At 38.3% G+C, this 26,336-nt stretch overlaps 1 protein-coding gene across 10 annotated transcripts in view; it reads left to right on the forward strand.

Annotated features, from left to right (window-relative positions):
• cpped1 (calcineurin-like phosphoesterase domain containing 1) overlaps positions 1 to 26,336 on the forward strand; it is a 195,034-nt gene that overhangs the window by 135,270 nt on the left and 33,428 nt on the right. For 4 of the 10 annotated variants that reach the window (XM_069905819.1, XM_069905823.1, XM_069905825.1 and 1 more), the window contains one exon: positions 14,138 to 15,914. In XM_069905819.1, coding sequence (XP_069761920.1) covers positions 14,138 to 14,388 — 251 coding nt within the window. In that variant the 3' untranslated portion in view covers positions 14,389 to 15,914. Of the gene's footprint in view, positions 1 to 14,137; positions 15,915 to 23,111; positions 23,839 to 26,336 lie in introns of those variants that run through there. The other 6 variants (XM_069905828.1, XM_069905827.1, XM_069905829.1 and 3 more) reach the window with 3 other exon arrangements.

The following is a 26,336-nucleotide window of genomic DNA, read 5'->3' on the forward strand; positions in this document are numbered from 1 at the left end:
TATTTATTTTGTAGTCTCACAGTTCTTAGTGATATTGCAGATGTGAATGTAAAACCAAAAAGTGGATTTAACTTTTTAAAACTCAGAAATTTAACTAATGACTACTTTGTTCATCCTGTGTGTGATACACATTGAGGTGCGTCCACTGTCAGGCACTGGGAATGCAGATCACTGAAATTAACCAATTCGTACCTTGATGAAGAGCTCAAACCCGAAACGTTGGTTAAGTATCTTTATCCTTGCTATATAAAGTACACCGTTGGACCTGCTGAGTTTCTCCAGCTTTGTGCTTTTATTTCAATCACTGTGTTTACAGGCTTTCATGTTTTACTGTCACTGAAATGAATACTGGTTCAAATTTCAAAATACAAATTTATTGTCAGAGTATATACATGACATCACATGCAATTCTCTGATTAAGTTTGTTGTTTAGGTACCTGATGGTGGAGGGGTAGCAGGGGTTCCTAATGACGCTGTCAGATCTGCCTGAGTCCTAAGACTGTTTGCCCAAATCTCCACGACTGCTCCTTCCTGCCCTTCGGTCGCCATTGCTGAGTATAGGACGCTTTCCCTTGAGCTATGATGCAGTGCTTCACCGTAATAAGGCCTAGAGATAGAGGCAGATAAGTGATGTGGAAACAAAAGCAGCTGCAAATCGATAAGTGGAATGTGATAAGGGAGAGGTGACAGGTAGATGGAACCTGGTGAGGGGTGAATGGAGGGAGAGAGAAAAGAACCTCAAGGAATGATGGTGACTTGAAATTGGGAAATTCAATGTTCACACTCTTGGGTGGTCGACCACCAGGTGAAATGCTGTATGAAGGTCTGTTCCTCTCATTTGTGTTTGGCCTCACCCTGAAGAATTCCAAGGACTGACAGATGGTGTGGGGAATTGAAGTGATGTACGGGGCCCTCCATAATGATTAGGACAAAGATTTTTTTCCCTTTATTTGCCCCTGTGCTCCACAGTTTTAATTTTGTAATCAAACAATTCACAAGTATGAAGTGAATTCACATGATTAAAGTAAACATTCCAGATTTTTATTAAAGGGTATTTGTGTAAATTTTGGTCTGACCATGTAGTCATTACAACACTTATATATAGTCCCCTCATTTCAGGGCACTGTAATATTTGGGACATAGCAATGGTATGTACATTAAAATAGTCATATTTTGCACTTTGTTGCCTATCCCTTGAATGCAATGAAGTCTATGATTCATACACATCACCAGATGCTGAGCATCTTCTCTGCCAGGCCTCTACTGCAGCCATCAGCTCCTGCTTGTTTCGAGGACTTGTCCCCTTAAAGATGAAACGGTTGGAGGAGCAGTTAGTGCAGCACCTTCACAGCACCAGCAATCGGGACCCGGGTTCAAATCCCACTCTCTCTGAAAGGAGTTTGTATGTTCTCCCCATTCCTGTGTGGGATGTAGTTTAATTGGGTGTAAATTGGACAGCACGGACTTGAGAGTCGAAATGGTCTTTTACCGTGCTGGATGTCTAATTAAAGTTTTCTCTTCAGTATATGGAAGGCATGCTCTATTGGATTTAAATCAGATGACCGACTTGGCCACTCAAGAATGTTCTAGTTTTTAGCTTTGAAAAATTTCTTTGTTGTTTTAGAAGTATGTTTGAGATCATTGTCTTACTTTAAGATGAAGTGCCGTCTAATGAGTTTGGAGGCATTTGCTCGAACTTGAGCAGATAAGAGGTTTCTAAATACCTCAGAATTCATTTTGCTTCTGCCAATAGCAGTTTCATCATCAATGAAGATCAGTGCACCAATACCTGTGGCAGCCATTCATGCCCAGGCCATAAAACCCCCACCACCATGTTTCACAGATGAGGTGTTGCAGTTCCTTTACACCTCCACACTTCCCTCGCCATCACTCTGATGCAAGTTAATCTTGGTATTATCTGTTGAAAAGATCATTTTCCAGAATTCTGCAGACTCTTTTAAGTACTTCATGGCAAACTGTAATCTGGCCATCATGTTTCTATGGCTAACTAGTGGTTTGCATCTTGCAATGTATTTCTGTTCATGAAGTCTTCTGTGAACAGTGGTCATTGGCACATCCACACCTATTTCCTGAAGAGAGTTTCTGCTCTGTCGGACAGGCGTTTGGGGATTTTTCTGTCATCTGCAGTGGAGATCTTCCTTGGCCTACCAGTCTCTTTGTGATTACTGAGCTCTTTCTTCTTAATGATGTTCCAAACAAATGATTTTGGTAATCCTTGGGTTTGGGCAATGTCTGTTACTGTTTTATTCTTGTTATTTCAGCCTCATAATAGCTTTTTTTAAGACTCATTGGCACAATTCTGGTCCTCATGTTGAAAAATGGCAACAGTTAGTGCAACGCTGTTACAGCACCAGCGATTGGGACTGGGATTCGAATCCTGCACTGTCTGGTAGGAGTTTGTATGTTCTCCCCATGTCTGTATGGATTTTTCCTGGGGGCTCCAGTTTCCTCCAACCATTCAAAACATACCAGGGGTTGTAGGTTAATTAGGTGGCACGGGTTCATGGGCCGAAATGGCTTGTTACCGTGCTGCATATCTAATTTAATTTTTTTTTTAATATTCAAAATAAATTAAGAGTCCATAGGTTGTCAAAAGTGTAGAAGTAAAGAAAGCTCTCTTATACCTGCACCAGTGAAGCAATTAAACCTAAGTAATCACAAACACTTGTGAAGCCAAATGTCCTAAACATCATGGTGCCCTCAAATGTGGAACTATGTATAAAAAGTGCTGAAATTTCTAGACGGTCAAACCAAAATGTATGCAAAAACCTTGAATAAAATCTGAAATGTGCACTTTAATCACATATAAATTGTTTGATTACAAATTTAAAATGAAGGAACACAGAGGCAAATAAAAGAAAATGGTATCGTTGTCCTAAACATTATGGAGAGAACTGTAAAATCGAGAGGTTAGTATGGTCACTGTGGACTAAACTCCCGTGGGCCTCTTTGTATCCATGCAGATACCTTCACCTTAAAAAAGAAATCTGGTTTAAATCAAACTGAATTTCATTTGATTTATCCAGTTATTGGCATGTGTTGGCTTGAACAGTACCCATGGTTTGTCATCTGTTTCAGTTCTGTTATGTAAGATGACAGCAGGTGACCAGAGTCATATAATTGGACAAAGCAAGAAGTGGGGAAAGAAGTAAATCACTGCAGTGAGTATTACAGCTCAGCTCTCTGTACATCCAAGTAAGGGATGGTCTGGGGGAAAGTTGTGTACCACCCACTGAGTCAATTAATTACTTACCCATACATCTTTGAAAATAAATTCTGGTGTGGTGAAAGGCATTTGCATAGATGTATGGACTGGCCCTCCCTTGGCTCCTCCTTGGATTTCCCAATAAAGGCTGGCATTGCACAGACTTGCCCCCTCTTGCTCCTGTACCTGACCAAGTAGTGTATCAGTAATGCTCAGGTTTTTGGTAATTAAAGCCGTTTAAACACTCCATCTTGTCAATGTGTGCACCACATCTGGATTATTAGCTTGGATAAAGGATTGAATCGATGTTCCTCGAGAAAATGTAGGACTGCCAAGTAGACAAACATTTGCCAACAAATGGATCTGTGTTTATTGGTGCAAACTGCTCTGAATTGAGGAATCCAAAACTCATTTAACAGGTGAGTTTCTGGGCACGTGCACCATTCGCAAGTTTTCCTTTTGAATTTGGCAGGGAATGAGGGATGTTTCTTGGCTGGTAGCCCCAGCCCCATTTTCTTCCAACTCTTCAATGTGCTAACTTTAAAAGAGCGAAATGCAAGAAAGTCCTCCTCGTTTCTTAAAATAAAAATCCTCCATTCTCCTCTTTAGTGAACTTGCATTCATTGTGTGAAGTATTACTAGTGATGGGAGGAGTATTTTGCCCTTATAATCTTGTAATGGCTACAATTTTATGTAATTAGCCAGTCAGCAAAACTATGAAATGAACTCTGACATGCTAATCTGTTTAGCACAAAAAAAAGAATGGAGCTGTATCATTGAAAATTCAGTTACAACTTAAGAATTTATTATTTGACCATTTGCTTCTGGTAGAAGAGTTTCAGCCAAGCACTTTGTTGACAGTGGCTTGGAACCTGAACAGCCTGTCACGTCATAATTAGTTTAGCAGTAGGAAGGGGTCCTTTGAGATCTTTTCCAATTTAGCAGCAAATTTACTGCTGGTTGGTTTGAATGCCTGCTCTAGATAATGAAGTGCAATATAAAAATGTGCCAAAGCTACTTCACTAAATTCCAGTTGTTGCCTTTTCTCTCTTTATGCAGCACTGGTCAAGATTTCATAATATTACAAATTATGAAGACAAAATTGATCCATAAGACATAGGAGCAGAAATAGGCTATTCAGCCCATCAAGTCTGCCCTGCCATTTAATCATGAACTGATCCATTTTCCCACTCAGCCCCATTGCCCGACCTTCACCCCATAACCTTTGATGTCCTGCCTAATAAAGAACATCAATATTTTCCTTAAATATACCCAATAACCTGGCCTCCAAACTGCCTGTGGCAACAAATTCCACAGATTTACAACCCTCTGGGAGAAGAAATTCCAACACATCTCTGTTCTAAACAGTTGCCCTTCAGTCCTGAAGTTGTGCCCTCTTGTCCGAGACTCTCCCTCCTTTGGGAACAACCTTTCTACATCTACTCTATCCACGCCTTTCAATATTTGAAATATTACAATGAGATCCCCCCCCCCCCTTACTCTCCAAGATTCCAACGAATACAGGCCAAGAGCTGACAAACACTCCTTGTATGATAATCCTTTAATTCCCAGAATCCTCTGTTAGCCTCCTTTGAATCGTCTGTGATGTCAGCACATCTTTTAAATGAGGAGCCCAAAACTGCTCAGAAGACTCCAAATGAGGTCTCAACGTCACATCCTTGTTGCTTGTATTTAATAGGCACAACATGGTTACTCATCCATGGTTACTCATTTATATTTAGACATACAGCATAGTGATGGTCTTTTTCGCCCCATGATTCCATGCCGCCAATTTAGACCCAATTAAACCTACATCCCCGGTATGTTTCGAATGGTGGGAGAAAACCAGAATCCATGCAGACGGCACAGGATTCGAACCCATGTCCTGATCGCTGGCACTGTAAAGGCAATGCGCTAACCACTACACCAACCATGTTTTTCAGTAGAACTAGTCTTTTGCAATGAAATTAGTGCACAATATTGAGTAAGTGGAATCAGAACTGCTCCCAGCTGGTTAGCAAACACTTTGTATTCTCAAGTCTAAAGCTGAAATCAGTCCATTTTTAATGATTAAATAAAAGCCCAGAAAATCAAACAGAGGTGGATTAATGGCAATTTTCAGATCTTAAATGAAGACTGACGTTCTAGTTGGCTTTGTGATCTATTCCCTGACATACATGTATAATCCAGTTTATTCGTTTCAGCATTAGACAGAAAGAGTATAGTGTCCCTGCTTTTTTGGGGTATAACTTCCAACATTTTAGGATTATATTTTGGGTCTGATCCACTTGCGGATGGGTCTGCCTGGTGCTGAAAGTTTGAGGTCAACTTTAGGTGCTTTACATTTTAGTGTCCCAGATCTGGTTGTAAAACCCCTTAAAATAATTATACATTACAAGCAGTCCTATTTTGGTCTAAAACTATCTAGCTGGAGAAAACCATTTGGTTGGGGGGTGGTAGAAAGTGTTTATTTTATACAGGAGCAGGAATGTATTATCCAGTTGTCTTTCAGGGATCATTGGAGATGGCCAAAGCAAAGTGAGTTTTTGGTTTCTTCATTAGTCTCAGTGAGGGAACTGATGGAGGAGTGAGCTCCTGTAGAAAATCTGATGGCAATATTCACCTTGTCCCATTTGGCCTTTCCTTTCCCCAACCCAAACTCATTCAAGGGCTGAGTCTGCACTGGAATGTCCAGTTGGAAACACACAGCTTGTAGAAATCGTGGAGATGAATCCACTGGCCCAGTGTGGAGTGAACCTTGTCCCTATGTTTTCTTGTTGCGGAACTGTCTCAGCCATGTGAAAGGTTAGTCTATAGAAAGAAGTTAATATAATTTCATCTGGTAATTTCAGTCATTGTTTAAATTCAATTTCACATAAATGTTTAAAAATCTTTCTTTGAAGTATACATTTACTTTTTTCTGTGGAAGATATTTATATCTATTGTAATATATGGGGTTTAAAATGCCAATTAAATTTTAAATTAGTCCAAGAAACCCTAATTTCCTTCTAATCCAAGAAGGATTAAGTCGGGATTCAAAAAGGCTCATCTTTTTGTCTCAAAGTTTCCAATGTAAAATACAAAGACAGCTGGAATAACCTATGTGGGGAAAATACAATTTGTAACTCAAGTCTAAAGTTGCTGTTTTTCTTTGGATACCTGAGTTTAAACAATTTGAGCTACATAGTCAGCATGAATGCTGAGACACTGACAGACGGGTTTTCCGCCTGCACTGCTCTTCCACTGAGGAGCTCAATAACTTGAACGATCACTGTGAGACTGAACTGCCAGCTCATTTCAAGGTAGTTACTGGTGCCGGCTGCCATCTGTTCCATTTGTGCACGCACAAGCCAGCTCGGATGAAGGTGAAGGGAAGTTTCAATTCAGTGGGATTTGGACTGTCATTTTATTCCACCATGCAAGTTCCATCTCCCCACCCCCCACCCCAAACATGAGTAAAATGTTTCTTGATCTAATAACTCCTATTAAGCAGGCACGTTTTGGATTTTTTTTACAGGGAATGAACTAATTCCTAAGAAAACAATTCTTTTTATTTTGCAAGCTCCCATTAAACGGATAAGCTGTTAATGGGTATGCACAAATTATAAGCAAATTTGGGTGCCATGGTTCCAACTTGTAATTATTCTAAACCAGTGGTTCTCAACCTTTTCCTTTCCACTCACATACCACTTTTAAGTATTCCCTTTGCCATCCATGCTCTGTGATTAGTAAGGGATTGGTTAAGGTGGTATGTGAGTGGAAAGGGAAGGTTGAGAATCACTGCTCTAAACCCAATTGTTACTGAAATAATTTGCTTGAGAAAAATTGTCACTGGTCCATTCCCTTTGGAGTTGTGAAACCGTGCACATAACGAGTCAATGAGGTACGATTAAAACAGTGGTTTTCAAACTTTTTCTTTCCACTCACATACCACCTTAAGCAATCCCTTACTATTAATCGCAGTACCGATGGCAGAGGGAATACTTAAAGTGGTATGTGAGTGGAAAGAAAAAGGTTGAGAAGCACTCTTTTAAATTGTGGGAGGAGGAAGAAATTAGGTATATAAGGAAGGTAGGTTAGTTCAATGCCATCAGCATGAATACTTTTCATCCTGCATCTTGGATACAAGCTCAGTGATGACAGAGTGAATAAAACCATTGATCCTTTCTTGGGGTAGAGCATCTTGCCCTTGTTCCTGCTGCCTTTGTATGCTTCCTTCTCCTGCAGAGAGCAGGAAGAGTATTAATGAATGCTTTGCAATATGTTTGGAGGATGCGATTCTTGTGGTTGAGTGACTGTGTGCAAGCTGTGAAATCCTGAGTTGTGAGGCTTATAAGAGTGTGTGAGAGATGGGCATGTTAGGCTTGATGTCTATTTGAAAAATGTATGTTTTTACAGAGAACTTGCATGATTTTTCCATTCTGAAGTGTCTCCCTACCTTCCGGGAGTGGCCGTTCACACAGGAACGACCAAACTCCAAATTTCCGTATCATACCTCAAGTTTAGACAGAATTCCTGAAGTCCGGTTTTTAGGGAGTCTGGATAACCTATTCATTAGCTCGTTGTTCATGGATCACCTGCAATTCAGTTTAGATGGCGGGCAATCTGTGAAAATAACTAGGGATCGAGGAGGTAAAATGTCGGGACAGGAATGAGTCCTTGTTCCCATTCCAATCTTTTTTACACAGACTGTGTTCTGGGAAATTGGGAATAATTTCCTGGAACTCAGCAGTTGTGCAAAAAAAACCATAAACGACAGGAGGGTGAATTAATCAATGTCTGTGGACAGCAGTTGATTATTCACATGACATTATTAAACATTTTATGAACCACATCCTGGCTTGTTTCTGGGCATTGAATGTTGTGGCTGTCTGTACCATTACCTTGCATCAGGTGTCCAGGCATTTCCTGAGGATACAAGCAATCTCTCCCTCTTTCTTCTTTTCCACTGAGATTTCCAAATCGAGACTCACTCCCAAATTCACATTTGCTTCTTTCTCTCCTGGCTCATCAGTCCCAGCAAACCTCCCTTTTAAGAGGTTCAAAGAAGCTTTGTCAGGTTTTGAATCCCATGCTAAGTGGTGAGCCTCTGAAGACCATAATTAGCAATGACTGTACATTAAACCTTTGTAAATGGGTGAGTATGTATGTGGCATAATTCTGCTAGAGTTGTAAACTCAGCCAGCTCCAACATGGGTATCAGTCTTCCTTCGAGGACATCTGCAAGAGGCGGTGTGTTAAGAAAGCAGCCTCTATCCTCAAGGACCCTAACCACCCACCCCCTCTTCATACTGCTACCATCTGGAAGACAAGGATGGCTTCTCCCACTCTGCCATCAGATTTCTGAATGGACAATGAACAGACACGACCTCACTTTGCACTCATTTATTTTAAAGAATGATTTATAGCAATATTTGCCACTTTAATGCCAATTTCGTGACGTGTTCATGACAATAAATTCTGATTCAATACAACCCACATGCTTGTTTTCAGAGATACTTCAGATCATCTTTCTCCTCCCTTCCCAACCCTGATTCGTTGAAGATGATGCCTGTTCCTTAGAGACTGAGATACAAAGAGATCTTCTTCACAAATTAAGGAACAAAAACATTTTAATGCACCACACCACTGAAGTATCTGGTGATACAAGACCAAAGTACTCAGCTTGCATGTGCTTCCTTCACTGTATGAAATGCTGGTTCCCTCCCCCACCACCCCCCCCCCCCCCCCCCCCCCTGTTGAGTCTCTACATGGTGTCTTTGGTATCTCAGCTTCATCCTCACTGATTCAGTGAAGTGGTCAAGACAGACCATCAGAAAGAGGTAGTAATTTGCCTCTGCTCTCAACTGAGTGAACCATACTGGAGGAGAAGCCCAGAGAAGGATCAAAAGTAGCAGAAATGACAAGAAAGGTAGATTGTGAAATGTATTCCACAAGGACTATAAATATTTATGTATTTGTCATTGAGATAGCAAAATGATGGTATCTTCTGCACTTCAATATCAATGACCTTGATATAACAATGTATGAGACAAAAATATTCTCTGCCACCTTGAACTAAGTTTCAACTAAATTAAATTTCTATAGCAGAAGGGAAATTAATCTAATTGAGTTTGAGCAGAAAGCAGTGACCTTTCAATTGTTTATTAATTTTAATTTTGATTTTATTGAACCAAATATAAATCCTTTCTCTTGTCATGCATGGAATTTTTTTAAAAAAGGTAGTTTTATTAGACCTGAACCAACATCAATTTGCTTCTGCGATTAAACAATCTAGAATGATTATAAAACCTGCTACGCATGAATTAACTCAGGGAATGAGACCATTTGTAAGGCATGAGTCACTGTGCTTTCAGGTAAGATGACTGGCTTCATTTGATTTTTTTTTACTGGAATCTGCTTGCATGAATCTCGTCTTCATTGTGCATTTAAAGCCCCTTTCACACTTGCAAGCGATCCCAGGAATTAACCGCCAATCATCCTTTAAAGTGCCTAGTGTGAAAGCACCTCAACCCCTATTACATCCCTGGCATCTGCAGACGCCAGCCTTGCAATCAGGCAAGTGTGAAAGGGGACATTGCATTGTGGGATTGAAATGACCCAAGTTTTTGCGTGAGTGCAGGAAGAAAATATTAAAATGAAGGTATAAACTTTGCCATGGGAAAGTCGCAGTGGGGAAGAGAGAGTAGAGAAATAAATAGCATTTTTAAACAGTGTGGGGAAAATTGGTAGCACTATCGCATACAATTTATAAAGACCGAGGGGAGGAAAAAAGCCAATGGTGGACCTGACTTCCCAGAATGCTGTACGACAGAGAAACCCCTCTATGAAGGTTGCATGCATGCAGCTGGGCATACAGCCCTTTCTCTGCTGCATGGAATTCTGGGAGGGCAGATCCCCCATCACTTTTTCCCATGCTATATAAATTGTGTGCTAAAGTGCTACGAACTTTCCCACACTTATAACTTGTAGGTCAGTACAACAACAACAGGGGCTGAAGGGCTTATACATAAAGCTTAATTATGTTATAATTAGGCATGATTAATTTTGTTCATAATACATTGATCAGGATTTGGGCCAGGTCCACCATCGCTCATGCATCATGACGTCACCAATATAAGGTAGAACAGTCCTAACCTCGGGGCCAGCTCCTTGCAAGTGTTCAGTGTCCAAGTTAGAAGTGGTCAAGTGTGAAAAGCCAAACCTCCATTCCTATCCCAGGACACTGAGCTGCCAATTTAGTGGGATGCAAGTGTGAAAGGGTCTTGAGGCTAAAATAGGACAAGTTGGGTTGAGCTGTCAGAGACAGACACATGAGCCAAGTTACTGGCATGGATTTGCATTATCTGTGTATCTCAGGATTTAAAAGACCTGGATTATGTGTGCTATCCATTGAAAATAAGAAGCTGCAATTCCAAATCCCAAAATGACATTGAACAAGTTTCCATGAATGGTCAATAATGACACATTCATCCATTGCAAATCGAATCCCATTTATTTTATATTCCTGTTCTTTCTATTACATTGTTTATTATCTACCTTCAAAGCTTTGTACTTTTAATATCTCTTTTCTAAAGCTAGTAAACCCCCTTTTAATATGCACCCTTCAGCCAGTTCTGCAACCAAGCATTAAGTGAACTGTTATTTCTGGTTTAGGTTTTCTGTTAAACTGTGGGTAAGGAAGGTTTCTAGGAATCATCCTCCCCTAAAATGTAGATCACATTCTCAAGTGCACAAACGACTTGGGTTCCCAAAATTCTTGAAACTTAATTTCTGAATGAGAATTGGTTTCTAGTTGTTGGTATCAAATTTAAATTTAGACGTACAACACAGTAACAGGCCATTTTGGCCCTTGAGTTTGTGCCGCCCTTTTTACACCCAATTAATCTACATCCCTGATGCATTTCGAACGTTGGGAGGAAACCTATGCAGACGTGGGGAGAACGTACCAACATCTAATGGGCTGCGCAAGATTCAAACCCTGGTCCCGATCACCGCGCTGCTCTCAAAGCTTAACTGAACAAACACGCTGATAACTCCTTGTAGCGCTCACTTAGAATACCTTGCACCAAGGCTGCTTTCTCAAAGGCCATCGACATCTTGAGAGAATGTTTTGCGTATGCCTTTTGGTGTAGGGTCCCTTTAAGATAAGCTATTCAATAATCAGATCATAAAATGTAATGGTGAGAAATGAACAGTTATGGAGCTTGTGTCTGTATTATGAGGAAAGGACGAACAGCTAGACATATTTGCAGGAGATTAAAAGAGAGGAGTGCTTGCGTTTTGAAATCAAAGATGCGGTGAAACTTCAACAATCAGGCACCCTCAGTGGGGTCGGACTTGCTCATTTTACCAGCTATTGAATATTATTCCCATTAGTAACCACACTTTTACTTCACTCTTTGTTTAGATGTTTCAGAATGTAATGATATTTTAACCAGTGAACATGTTGCATTTAAAGAGTTATCAATCATGAAAATGATGTTTGCATATTTATAACATTGGCACAGATTTTTGAAAAAATACCTGGTGCCTTTGGATCACTGCAAGTGTTATATTTAAAAAAAAATAATTGGAAAATTTATTCCAACATGCTTATAACAATGCTGTGACTAAATTTAAAAAAAATTACTGAGACATAAAAGTGAGATGGCATAGTCCTAATTTTCACAACAAGCTCAGTAATATTCTAAAAGCTTAACCGAAATGAGGATGGACACCAGATATTTTTTGCCACACGCTGCCTTATTCATTTAAATTGTCTATTTAATTTTATGCCGGGGAAGTGTGATTGATAAGCTGAAATGCAAATGAAACTTGCAGCGACACTTCTTTGTGTTGTAATCCTGCCTTTCCACTCTATCTCCTGTAATACGTGAGGTCAGTAAGAGATCCTAATCAATCTGATTCCTGGCAGCATCTATGCAATGGAGCAGTTAATATATAAATTGGTGCTTTCGGATAATGTAGTAGACTGATTATATGTTTTAATAAGGTGGTATGCATTTAATGCAAATTAACTAATAAGTAATCATTCATGGAACAATGAACAAGAGAGTGAAAATACAATGCATCTTTTTTTTGACATGTTTAGCTTTTGACAATCTGCAGGTGTGAACATTTTTTTCAATGTGATGTCATGAAAAAAAAGTTCGGATCACAGATTTGTGGTTAACTGATTTTCAGATCATTGGAAAAGTACTGTATTTTGCTTTGTTTTTAGGTAATTATAGTTTCTTGAAAATTTCAGAACATCAGCTATTCAAAAATATTACATTGTCATCGTAGCCACTGAGTTTATTATCATCAGATCTGCCATGATCTCATTGAATGGCAGGGCCAGTTGGCCGACTCCTGCTCCTAGTTCTTAAGTACTCTGCATCCTTTACATGAAGAAGGCCTGCTCATCTCCTGGGAACGGTGGTGGATATTGCACCATACACGGAGACCTCCAGAGATTCGCCCTCTGATTTTTTTTCCCCAAATCATCACTGCATTTTACTCGGAACCTGACTCGGAGAAGCTCTTTGTCAATTAATAATGCTTCTGTGCTGTCCTGTTTATATGGTTTCTCAGTGTCTGTCTGCCTGGTTCATGTATCGTTGACTGTGTCGAATCGTTGACCAAGCTGAATAAATTGAAATGTCAAGAGGTATTACCACAGTGCAGCTTTGAGTGATGCTGAGTTACAGAAGGTCTCAAACTCACATTGCTCAAATCAAGCTCTTATTAAAAGGCATAAATTGCTTTTTTGTTTATTTTTTTATCAATTTTGAATTTTTATTTTAATATATTGTACTCTACATTTTATATATTCTCCTAAAGGCTAACTTTATGTAAATCCTTAAAATATATTCACAACATTTTATGCTACTTAGTTCCCCAGAGAAAGAAAGAAATTCAGATAAACTATGTTTAGAATTTCTTGCATCAATTATTGAAGGAAAACTATGTGCTTCAGCCTATGGCTGAATGGTTCTTTAAGAGAGCAGTGATATCCCAACTGTTGGGAATAGTTATGGAATAGGGCAATAAAGTTTTTGGCAAGCTGCCATTGATTTGAACTTTAGCACAAGTTAGACTTTCCTAACCCTTCCATTTACCTGCTTTTCACTGATGATCGTGTGTTGTAATCATGTGCTAACTTTTCTATTTTTTGCTTCATATATTGAAACTCGTATTCCTAATATTTATTTTCCATCTTCGATGTGAAAATAAGAAACACATTTAAAGCAGTGTAGCCTGCTAATGTGGAGAAAGTGCCATGAGTCAAAACCTGCACTTTCTTCAGGTTAAAAGGGTATCCACATGGGCCCCAGCTATGCCTGCCTTTTTTGTTAGCTAAGTGGAGCAATCCTTGCTTTATTCCTCCTTAAATTTGAATTTTAGAAGTACGGCTCAAGCCAATCACCAAGCTGTTCGGAGTTTGACTGTGTTTAACTTCTAAGAACTTTTTTGTTAGTTTGTAACATTGCAACGCACCTCCTGCATGCAGCTGGGGGAAAACGTTGGGGATTTCACAAGAACACTCGGACGCTTTCCCCAAGGTTCCAGCACATGGTGCTCGCCACAGTCTTTTGAAAGAAAGCAGGAGAGAACTCTACTGGGACAGAAAGCACCAGCTTACACAGTAAAAAAAAGCTGTGCACTTTTGTTTTTGCATATAAAAGAACTCTTCACAGATTTCTTTGGGTCCTTGGAACTACAAATCAGTTTCAACATTGACTGCATTCAGTGGAATTAAATAGTGATTGGTTATGAAATGTATGAATGCTTCTGAAAATTCATTGCTTGGGTGATGTTGAAACTAGCTAATGAGCGTGCCAGGGGTATGCTTGCCAAAGGAAGCCAAACTAAGAGGTGTAATGCATCCCAGTGTTGTAATACACCGATTTGTTTCTTGCTTTGCAGGTGTGAAGGCAGTGTTCTCAGGCCATTACCATCGAAACACTGGTGGCAGATTTAATGACCTGGAAATGGTGGTGACTTCAGCCATAGGCTGCCAGCTGGGTCAGGACGAACATGGTGTGCGGGTGGTAGCCGTGACAGAGAAGAACATCCATCACAAGTACATCAGCCTGGATGACCTAAGTGATGTTACAGTGGACGAAGTGCTCTCCTGCCACCGTGAAGCAAATGTTCCAAATCCTCAGCTGCCCTGAAAAGTGGTGAGATCAGGCACTCGTGGTCCATCAGGGAATATGTGTACTTCTGCTGAAGTTCATAGATATAAAAATCAGGGGTTCTACACTGAGATTCTACCAAATTATTTTTCTTTGTTTCTTAGGTGGGAGAATGTTATTTTAATTTTTAGACTCGGTGGCTCCATTTTTGTGAGCATCTGTGTCGTTTCTTTAATTTATGATCAATGCTCAACTCTCTGCCTCATTTTGAACTATCCCAAATGCAAGAAAATCAAAACTACATCTTAATTAGTAAAATCACAATGCTGTAGAAACTAAGCATATCAAACGGTGTTCTTTATATAGCAAAGATAAAGATACGTAACTTTTGAGCCCTTCATTGAGGTATGAACAAAATGGTGGGGAAGGGGGGCGGAATGGCTCTGTGAATGGACAGGGAAAGGGGTTGAGAGCTGGAAGAATGACAGAGGAAGAAAGGGAAGTAGGCTAGTAGAAACTGGAGGTCAACATTACTGCTGGACAGTGCCCAAACAGAAAATTAGGTTTTGCTCCTTCAACTCCTCCAGCATTGTGTTTTACTTCAATCACAGTGTCTGCGGACTTTCGTGTTTTAATTAGTAAAAGTGGTGGTAAGGATTTCATTTTTTAAATGTTCATTGTTAGGTTAATTCATTAAAAATGATTGCAGTTTGCAGGACTCCACTGATGGGTCATTTTAAATATCACTTCAGAAGCTTGCCATTGGATAGAAGCACACGCAGATGCTTGGTTTTGTGTCCAATCAGAGTGTTAATTGGATATTGCTGTGGCAACAAGGCAGCTTGAGGCCATTGTTCCTTTAATGTTGGACTGGTTAAAATGCAAAAAATAAGGTCACATTGCAGGATCAAAATCAGCATTTGCAACTGTCAACGTATCAGTAACAAGAGGTTAACAAAGCTCCTGGTTAATGCTCCATTGAGTGTGCGCAATTTATCAAAGATTTAATTTTCACAAGCAAAAATCAAGCTGCTGGAGGAACACAGTCACCATTTGTGGAGGAAAAATAATGGTCAATGTTCTGAGATCCGTGCCTCATCTCGAGACGTCAACCACCCATTTGTCTCTTTTTTTTCACACCATAAACCACATTGACCATGATACATACATTTTCCTTTTCAAATATATACAGTGTCATTTTCTCCCCCCCCCTCCTCCCATCCCACCCTCCCTACATCCCCCCCCCATCCATTTAAAGTACAAAATCTAAGATACATTAAACCAGTCAAACAATGTTGTCAATCAATAAAAATAAACAAGAAATTTCACTGAGTCAATTCTTTTCATTTCCTTCTCCTTTCGTTAATTTAGGTAGTGAATGTCCCCGGTAGGTTTTCGCTATTGTGTTTCATGTAAGGCTCCCATATTTGTTCAAATATTTCAATATTATTTCTTAAACTATATGTTACTTTTTCTAATGGAATACATTTATTCATTTCTATATACCATTGTTGTATTTTCAAATTATCTTCCAATTTCCAGGTTGACATAATACATTTTTTTGCTACGGCTAGAGCTATCTTAACAAATCTTTTTTGTGCACCATCCAAATCAATTCCAAATTCTTTGTTTTTTATGTTACTTAGGAGGAAGATCTCTGGATTTTTTGGTATATTGTTTTCTGTAATTTTATTTAATATCTGGTTTAGATCTTCCCAAAATTTTTCTACTTTCTCACATGTCCAGATTGCATGAATTGTTGTTCCCATTTCTTTTTTACATCGAAAACATCTGTCAGATACTGTTGGGTCCCATTTATTTAACCTTTGAGGTGTAATGTATAGCCTGTGTATCCAGTTATATTGTATCATACGTAACCTCGTATTTATTGTATTTCTCATCGTTCCAGAACATAACTTCTCCCATGTTTCATTTTTTATCTTTACATTTAAATCTTGTTCCCATTTTTGTTTAGTTTTACATTTGTTTCCTCATTCTCCTTTTCTTGCAGTTTAATATACATATTTGTTATAAATCTTTTGATTATCATTGTATCTGTAATCACATATTCAAAGTTACTTCCCTCTGGTAACCTCAGACTGCTTCCTAATTTGTCCTTCAAGTAGGATCTCAATTGGTAATATGCCAGCACTGTATCTTGAGTTATATTGTATTTATCTTTCATTTGTTCAAAGGATAATAATCTATTTCCTGAAAAACAATTTTCTATTCTTTTGATCCCTTTTTTCTCCCATTCTCTAAAGGAAAGGTTATCTATTGTAAAAGGGAGTAACTTATTTTGCGTCAATATTAGTTTTGGTAATTGGTAATTTGTTTTATTCCTTTCTACATGAATCTTTTTTCCAAATATTGAGTAGATGATGTAATACTGGAGAACTCCTACGTTGTACCAATTTTTCATCCCATTTATATAATATGTGTTCCGGTATCTTTTCCCTTATTTTATCTAATTCTAATCTAGTCCAATCTGGCTTTTCCCTTGTTTGATAAAAATCTGATAGGTATCTAAATTGTGCGGCTCTATAATAATTTTTAAAGTTTGGCAGTTGTAAGCCCCCTTGTTTATACCATTCTGTTAATTTATACCATTCTGTTAATTTATGGAAAGGGTTTCCCCCCTTTCCATAAAAATTTCCTTATTATTTTCTTTAACTCCTTGAAGAATTTCTCTGTCAAGTGTATTGGCAATGCCTGAAATAGATATAATATCCTTGGGAAAATGTTCATTTTAATACAGTTTATCCTTCCTATTAGTGTTAATGGTAAATCTTGCCAATGCTCTAAATCGTCCTGTAATTTTTTCATTAGTGGATAATAATTGAGTTTATATAGATGGCCGAGATTTTTATTTATTTGTATACCTAGGTATCTTATTGCTTGCATTTGCCATCTGAATAGTGATTCCTTCTTAAATTTTGAGAAATCCGTATTATCCATTGGCATTGCTTCACTTTTATTTACATTAATCTTGTAACCCGACACTTCTCCATATTCCTTCAATTTCTTACATAATTCTTTTATTGATAGTTCTGGTTCTGTTAAGTATACTATAACATCATCTGCAAATAAACTGATTTTGTATTCCTTGCCTTTTATTTTATTTTCTGTTCTTATCAGTTCTGCAAGTGGTTCTATGGCTAACGCGAACAATAAGGACGATAGTGGGCATCCCTGTCTTGTTGATCTGCTTAAGTTAAAATGTTTTGATACATATCCATTTACTGTCACTTTCGCCAATGGCCCCTTATATAATGCTTTAATCCAATTAATATACTTCTCTGGTAAACTGAATTTTTGCAATACTTTGAATAAATAATTCCATTCTACTGTGTCAAAGGCCTTCTCTGCGTCTAAAGCAACTGTTGGCGCTTTACTCCCTTCTACTGCATGAATTAAGTTAATAAATTTACAAATATTGTCTGTTGTGCGTCTTTTTTTAATAAATCCAGTTTGGTCTAGATTTACCATTTTAGGTACATACTCTGCTAATCTGTTTGCTAATAGCTTAGCTATTATCTTATAATCTGTGTTGAGTAATGATATTAGTCTATATGACGCTGGTGCGAGCGGATCTTTCCCTTGCTTTAGTATTACTGTAATTATTGCTGTTTTACATGAATCTGGTAAGCTTTGTGTTTTATCAATCTGGTTGATTACTTCCAGGAGGGGAGGAATTAATAAATCTTTAAATGTTTTATAGAATTCTATTGGGAATCCATCCTCTCCTGGTGTTTTATTATTTGGTAATTTTTTTATTATCTCTTGTATTTCTACTATTTCAAATGGTTCGCTTAATTTATTTTGTTCCTCTATTTGTAATTTTGGTAGTTCAATTTTAGTTAAAAATTCATCTATTTTGCCTTCTTTCCCTTCGTTTTCAGTTTGGTATAATTGTTCATAGAATTTTCTAAAGTTTTCATTGATCTCCGTTGGATTATATGTGATTTGTTTGTCTTTTTTCCTTGATGCCAATATCATTCTCTTAGCTTGTTCTGTCTTAAGCTGCCATGCTAGGATTTTGTGCGTTTTTTCCCCTAGTTCATAATATTTCTGTTTTGTCTTCATTATGTTCTTCTCCACCTTATATGTTTGTAGTGTTTCATATTTTATTATTTTATCTGCCAATTCTCTTTTAGTTGTGTCTTCCTTCATTGCTAATTCTTTTTCTATATTTACTATTTCCCTTTCCAACTGCTCTGTTTCCTGATTATAGTCCTTCTTCATCTTGGTTACATAACTTATTATTTGCCCTCTAATGAATGCTTTCATTGCATCCCATAGTATAAACTTATCTTTCACTGATTCCGTATTTATTTCAAAATACATTTTAATTTGTCTTTCAATTAATTCTCTAAAATCCTGCCTTTTAAGTAGCATGGAGTTTAACCTCCATCTATACATTCTTGGAGGGATGTCCTCTAATTCTATTGTCAATATCAAGGGTGAATGGTCCGATAATATTCTAGCTTTATATTCTGTTTTTCTTACTCTATCTTACATACGAGCTGATAACAAAAATAGGTCTATTCTTGAGTATGTTTTATGTCTACCCGAATAATATGAATATTCCTTTTCATTTGGGTGTTGTTTCCTCCATATATCCAAAAGTTGCATTTCTTCCATCGATTTAATTATAAATTTGGTTACTTTGTTCTTTCTGTTAATTTTTTTCCCAGTTTTGTCCATATTTGAATCCAAATTCAGGTTGAAATCCCCTCCTATTAATATGTTCCCTTACGTATCTGCTATCTTCAAAAAAATATCTTGCATAAACTTTTGATCTTCTTCGTTAGGTGAATATACATTGAGTAGATTCCAAAACTCCGAATATATCTGACATTTTATCATTACATATCTCCCTGCTGGATCTATTATTTCCTCTTCTATTTTAATTGGCACATTTTTACTAATTAATATAGCTACTTCTCTTGCTTTTGAATTATTCGACGCTGCTGTTACGTGTCCTATCCAATCTCTCTTTAATTTCTTGTGCTCCAATTCAGTTAAATGTGTTTCTTGGACAAATGCTATATCAATTTTTTCAGTAAATTTAGCAGTTTCTTCCTTTTGATTTGGTTATATATTCCGTTAATATTTAAAGTCATATAGTTCAGCGTAGCCATTTCATACTTTGTTTATCTTCCCTTTCCGTTTCTCCATCATCATCTTTCCTTCTTATCCATTTCTGCTTTCTTGTTTTGAACACTTTATAAGACAACATTTCTAAAACATCAAACATTTTCCTTATTCTCCTATTTAAAACTTCTTTAACCCCATTCTCCCCTCCCCCTCCTGAGTTTCCCTTTATCCCTTGTCGGGCAACCACATCTCCTCTCTCCATTTGTATTTGCGAATTCACTCGCAAACGTTAACTGATTTTGCAGTGACCGTAACTCCTCCCCACCCAGCCCCCCCCGGAAAAGATTTCAATTTTCATATGTAACAATGGTCACTCTTTTAATTCCCTCCTTATTCCCTCTATTCCCTTTCCCTCCCTTATTAATTCTTGTCTATACTCTATATATTTTCCTCTAAATACGGATACATTCATGTATACACACACATGCATATAGTTCGTGGTCATTTTTACTCTTATTACATGTCTTCATCTCTCTGTTTGTTTTGTAGTTGTTCTGCAAATTTCCTTGCTTCCTCTGGATCCGAGAATAGTTTTTTTCCATAAGATCGTTTTCGATGTATTGAACTCCTTCCTCTTCTTCAGGAGTTCAAAACTTGTGTCTTTTTAGTTCGCAGTCTTTTGTACTCTCGTTACACGTCTTCATCTCTCAGTCTATTTTGTAATTGTTCTGCAAATTTTCGTGCTTCCTCTGGATCCGAGAATAGTCTGTTTTGCTGTCCTGGAATAAATATTTTCAATACCGCTGGATGCTTTAGTATAAATTTATACCCTTTCTTCCATAAAATCGCCTTTGCTGTATTGAACTCCTTTCTCTTCTTCAGGAGTTCAAAACTTATATCTGGATAAATGAAGATTTTTTGCCCTTTGTACTCCAGAGGCTTGTTGCCCTCTCTTACTTTTTCCATTGTTTTCTCCAGTACCTTTTCTCTTGTAGTATATCTTAGGAATTTTACTAAAATAGATCTTGGCTTTTGTTGTGGTTGTGGTTTAAAGGCCAATGCTCTATGTGCCCTTTCTATTTCCATTTCTTGCTGTAGTTCTGGACATCCTAGGATCCTAGGGATCCAATCTTTTATAAACTCTCTCATATTCTTGCCTTCTTCATCTTCCTTAAGGCCCACTATCTTTGTTATTTCTTCTGTTATAATTTTCCATTATATCTGTTTTCTGAGCTAACAGTTCTTGTGTCTCTTTAACTTTTTTATTAGATTCCTCTAATTTCTTTTTTAAGTCTTCTACCTCCATTTCTACTGCTGCTTCTCGTTCTTCCACCTTGTCCATTTTTTTTCCCATTTCTGATAAGGTCATATCTATTTTATTCATTTTCTCTTCTGTATTGTTTATTCTTCTTCTTAAATCATTAAATTCTTGTGCTTGCCATTCTTTAAATGACTCCATGTATTCTTTAATAAGAGAAAGTATATCCTTTGTCTTGCCTTTCCCTTCTTCTTCTATTTCACTGTACTCTTCCTCTTCTTCTTCCTCTGGGTGGGCCATCTGTTGTTTCTTTGTTGTCCTTTTCTTCTCTTCTTTCTTGTTTTCGTTGTCTTCTATATTCTCCTCTTGCTGCAGGTGTTCTGCAGCTGTCATTGCCGGCTGTGGAGATCGACTCCCCAGCTTGTCACCCCTCCCGTCGGTGTGTTTTTTTGCATGCGCGGTTGCGCACTTTTACTCGGCTCAGCGAGCCATTTTTGTAGTCCACTTTCTACCGACCTGAGGGAGCGGGTTTCTCTCTCCACCGCGGGCCTCTTCGAACAGGTAAGGCCTTCTCCTTCTTCTTCCGTTGTCTTCTCTTCCTCTCTTCTTACCGTTGGTTTCGATTTTTCTTTTTTCATTGCCATCTTCTTTCCACCTTTATACTCACTTTACTTTAATTTTTATTTTTGTGCCTTTGTGTTTTCCGACTTTTCTGGAGAGGGCTGGAGTTCACCGTCCGGCCACTACTCCATCACGTGACTCCTAAGGCCCACTATCTTTATATTATTTCTTCTATTATAGTTTTCTATTATATCTATCTTCTGAGCTAACAGCTCATGTGACTCTTTAACGTCCTCTACTTCCATTTCTACAATTATTTCTCGTTCTTCCATATTTTCCACTCTTTTTCCTATCTCTGACATGACCATTTCTATTTTATTCATTTTTTCTTCTGCATTCTTAATTCTTCTTTTTATCTCATTAAATTCTTGTAATTGCCATTCTTTCACTGATTCCATATATTCTTTAAAAAAATATACATCCATTGTCTTGCCTTTCTTCTTCTTCCTCTGGGTTGACCATCTGTTGTTTCCTTGTTTTCTTTTTACCCTCTTCTTTCTTGTTGTTGTTATTGTCTGTGTTCTGCACGTGTTGCTGGTGTCTCTCTCAGCTGTGGAGATCGACTCCGCAGCTGTTCCCCCCTCCCGACAGTGTGTTTTTTTGCATGCGCGATTGCGCACTTTTACTCGGCTCTCTGAGCCATTTTTGTAGTCCCGATCCCGGGACTTCCACTGACCTGAGGGAGCGTGCTTCTCTCTCCGTGGCAGGCCTCTTCGGACAGGTAAGGCCTTCACCTTCTTCTTCCGACGTTCTTTCTTCCTCTTTTCTTCCCGTTGTTTTCGACTTTTCTCTCTTTGCTGCCATTTTCTTCTCACCTTTATTTTTACTTTGTTGTAAATTTTAATCTTGTACCTTTGAGCTTTGTGTGTTTTTTTTTAACTTTTCGGTAGAGGGCTGGAATTCCCTGACCGGCCACTACTCCATCACGTGACTCGTCCCCCATTTGTCTCTTCAAGGGCTGCTTAAACCACTGAGTTCCTCCAGAAGTTTGATTTTCTTTTGCTTCAAATTCCGGTCTCTTGTGTCTCCATTTAAATTTCACATTGCAGGATTATCATGTTGTGACCTTTCTATTTTGTATTCATTGTTCCCATTACTTGATCTCACCAACATATACAAGCTACTAATGGAATGATCTAAACCAATCACAGATTTATAAGAAAAACAGTAACTTTGCCAGATCATTTAATCTAAAAAATGGAGCAGATGTTAATATTAAAAGAATCCAAGTCCAGAAACAAAGTTTAAGATTTTTAAAAAATAAAGCACAAGTCTTTTGTTGAAGTGAACAGTTGAACTGCCAAAACCGATTATTACATGCTTTCTTCAGCCTAATGTTAGCTGGCAATAGGAATGCATAGAGTCTGCATATTTTATACAACCTTCTTGGCATGCATTTACATTTCAAATTAGAGACATGAGTGGACTATTTGGTCCTTTCAGCCTGCAACACTATTCACAACTTCTGTTCTACCCTTTTATCCCTTAATGTTGAGCCATCTATCAATTTCTGTTTTGAATGAACTCATTGACTGGAATTCTCGATGCTGAAGGTTCAGATTCACTGCCCTCTACACGAAAAAATGTCTACTCTTTGTCAGTCTGAAATGACTGGTCTAAGGCACCTCCACCAGGAGAAGTATCTCCCTGGATTCAGAATGTCAAGCCCTGTAGGAATCTTCAAAGTTTCAATTAAAGCTCCTCTGATTTTTCAAAACTCTGAATAGACTGAAGCTCAATCTCCCCATCCCGAGATTCTTCTATCATATTTTTCTATTTTTAGATGAAACAGTGAAAATGTTCAAGAGTGGTATACTTCCTCCTGCATAACATCAACGAGCCACCATTACTCCTCCATTCAAGTCATCCTGTAATAAAGGCCGGCAAAACGGGATTGAATTTAGGAGCAGGGAATTTATCCTGCAACTGGACAAGGTACTGGTGAGGCTACATCTAGAGTACTGCATGCAATTCTGGTCTCCTTACTGAAGGAAGGACGGACTAGCTTTGGAGGCGGTGCCACAGAGATTCTCCAGATAGGAGGGGGCTAACCTAAGATATGAGATGAAGTCTTCTGGGGCTGTACTTGCTGAAATTTAAAAGAATCGAATTATAAAAACTGTAGATCAGATAGAGGTAGGTAATTTGTTCCCATTGGGTGGAAGAGTCTAGAACTAGGGGACATGGCATCAAGATCCCAGGTAGTAAATTTAGGACGGCGATGAGGAGAAACTGCTTTTTCCAGAGGGTGACAAATGTATGAAATTTGCTGCCTATTGAAGCAATGTTATTTAACGCAATGTTGGATAGATTTTTATTAAGTTGTGGAATTAGAGGATATGGGGGAAAGGCAGATAGGTGGAGATGAGCCTATCTCATCCGATCAGCCATGATCTCATTGAATGGTGGAACAGGCTGCTCCTATTTCTGAAATTCTTTCTGAACTGTATATTACCTTTCAATGATTTATGTACAAAGACACTTGGGTCTCTTGGAAACTTAACAATACCCAATCTTTAATAAAGAAAAGGGCATAGCTTCACTTCATTATTTAATAATGCCACATTTTTGCCCACTTGTTCAAACTTATCGACATTTCATTGAAGCCTCTTTACATCTTCATCTCTACTCGCAATCTCAACTAACTTTGATTCTTAGGTAAACTTGGAAATGGATTTGGTTCCTCAGACAAATCATTGGATAGTGCAGGCACTGATTGCCTGTGGTGACCTCTAGATCATAGCCTGCCATTCTAATAACGGTGATCGTTTTCTATCCAATGACTAATTCGCAGTCCGTATTACTTCTGACTTTGAGTCCTCCAGCTTTGACGACTACCATCCTGCATGAAATCTTATGCAAAACCAAATACACTACATTTACCTTAACTTTTCTACTCATCACATCCTCAAGCAGATTAATCAAACTTAATTTTCCACACACAAATCCATGACATCTGATCAATTCTATCATTCCAGAGATTTGAGTATTTTCCGACAACAGATCAGTACAGTAAATTTCCATTAATCCAATGCAGACTGAACTATAAATACCCCAATACACTTTTAACCCATCCTTTTAATGATGTTACACAGCACAAGAACATCATGACTGCACTGACCATCAAGCTGTTCTCTCCCCGTTCGTCTAAATGACTCTGAAACAGCTCTAAAGTTCCCTGATGATGCATTGCAGGCTCCTGTCACTGCAAAAAAAAGGCCCGTATCTCCGGTCCAATTCCCCCTCTTACCTTAAACCTCTGCTCTCGATTTGACATTTTCACACTAGAAATAGGCTCTATGATAATGAATTGATCACCGTGTACATCGTACACATGGACCAAAATTCAGCTTAATAGATTAAAAAAATTACATTATTATAATTAATTAAATTAAAAAGAAACCTTAAAAACAAAAAAAAATACATCTTTCACAATTTTATATACTTCTACCAGGTCAACCATCAGCCTGTCCTACCTCTTTATAGCTAATACATTCTTATACAGGAGATATCCTGGGAAACCTCTTTTCCACCTTCTCCAAAACCCCCAACATCCTTTCCTCTTGTGTGCTGCCAGAACAATATCATGAGTGATGAAGGCCAATGTGCCAAAAGCCCTTTTTTTTTGACCACTTTACATTTCAAAAAAAAAGAAAAATGCAACTGAGTACCGGCTCACAAATACATCACAGAACTTCTCTGTTATCAACTGCGGAATATTTCTTTGGAATTTTTCCTATCACATTATGTTCAATGCTGGTTTCACATTACCTTCCAAGTTTATTGATGATTTTGACCTGGATTTAAACAAGTATGGTTTCAGCCCCACGGCAAGACTTTGCTACACTGAACACACGTACTCATGTTATGGCCATCACACCTGGGAATACAATAGATTTGTCCCATCTCTTCTGGTCTTTTTTTAAAATTTGCCACGTGCCAATAGCACCTCATACAAAGCATGTTCCAATCAGAGCTATGAGCTAATCCTCTTTGCTTGCAGGAGTGTGGTGTCAGTGTAAAGGAGAGGTATATGCTTTGGCTAATGTGGGCTGTGATGGAGGGGAAAATAAACCGCGATGTGTCTGCTGGGGGTTGGTTTGTGCCAAGGAATGCTTCCTGCAGCTGTCAATCACAAGACTGCACCACAGAGTTGGGAAGGTCTATGTGCACACATGAAATTTAGGGGAGAGGTTTACTGGAGTTGACAAAAATAAAGACAATGCCCAGATTATCTAAACAGGAAGTCACACAAACACTCAATACACTTTAACTTTCGGAAATCTTGCAGGTAACTTAAAGGCAGCTTCATTTCTAAAATTCCATCTGAGGCATTCAGCTACTATTCTCTACTCATTGCCCATGCGTCAGGATGTCAAGCATTCGGCTTATTATAAACACTACCCACATTTCTACAAGTGTATCGCATATTCCAGACAAACTGTCCCAGCAGGCCTCTCACTCCATGCAACCTTGGCATCCCAAAGCAGCTGATGGACCAGAATAAATATTCACTGCATGCTGCAGTACCAAAGCCAATAGGAATTGCTATGGAGCAAAGTCTCAGCTAAATCTAAGAGGTAGCATTGCAATTGTAATCCTGCATTCCATTTTCACTGCCATCTTCCGCATGGAGAATACAGGCAAAATTAGATGGTCTTGCACTGTTTCATAAGGAATCTCAAATTTAGAAAATTGATCTGAAATCTTTATGTGCCACTGGCAATGATGCAGCCTGAGCAACAACAGTATAGATGTAACTGGAACATGTATTCACATTGTCACAGAGAAACATCACAAGCCATTTCAGAGAACAAGCAGCTAACAAAAGATCTACTTCAACTTCAGCTTTCACACAGCATTGTTAATGGAATGCATCAGTGACACATTCTTATTAAGAAGATGGCAACTGTATAAATAGCTAACAACCCATATATAGACTGTTCTATATTTACCTTAAAATAAAACACTTGGATGAATAAAGTGTGATATCATCTCAAACAATTCA

This window comes from Narcine bancroftii, chromosome 12 (genome assembly GCF_036971445.1).
Source record: "Narcine bancroftii isolate sNarBan1 chromosome 12, sNarBan1.hap1, whole genome shotgun sequence".
In the NCBI taxonomy this organism is placed as follows: domain Eukaryota; kingdom Metazoa; phylum Chordata; class Chondrichthyes; order Torpediniformes; family Narcinidae; genus Narcine; species Narcine bancroftii.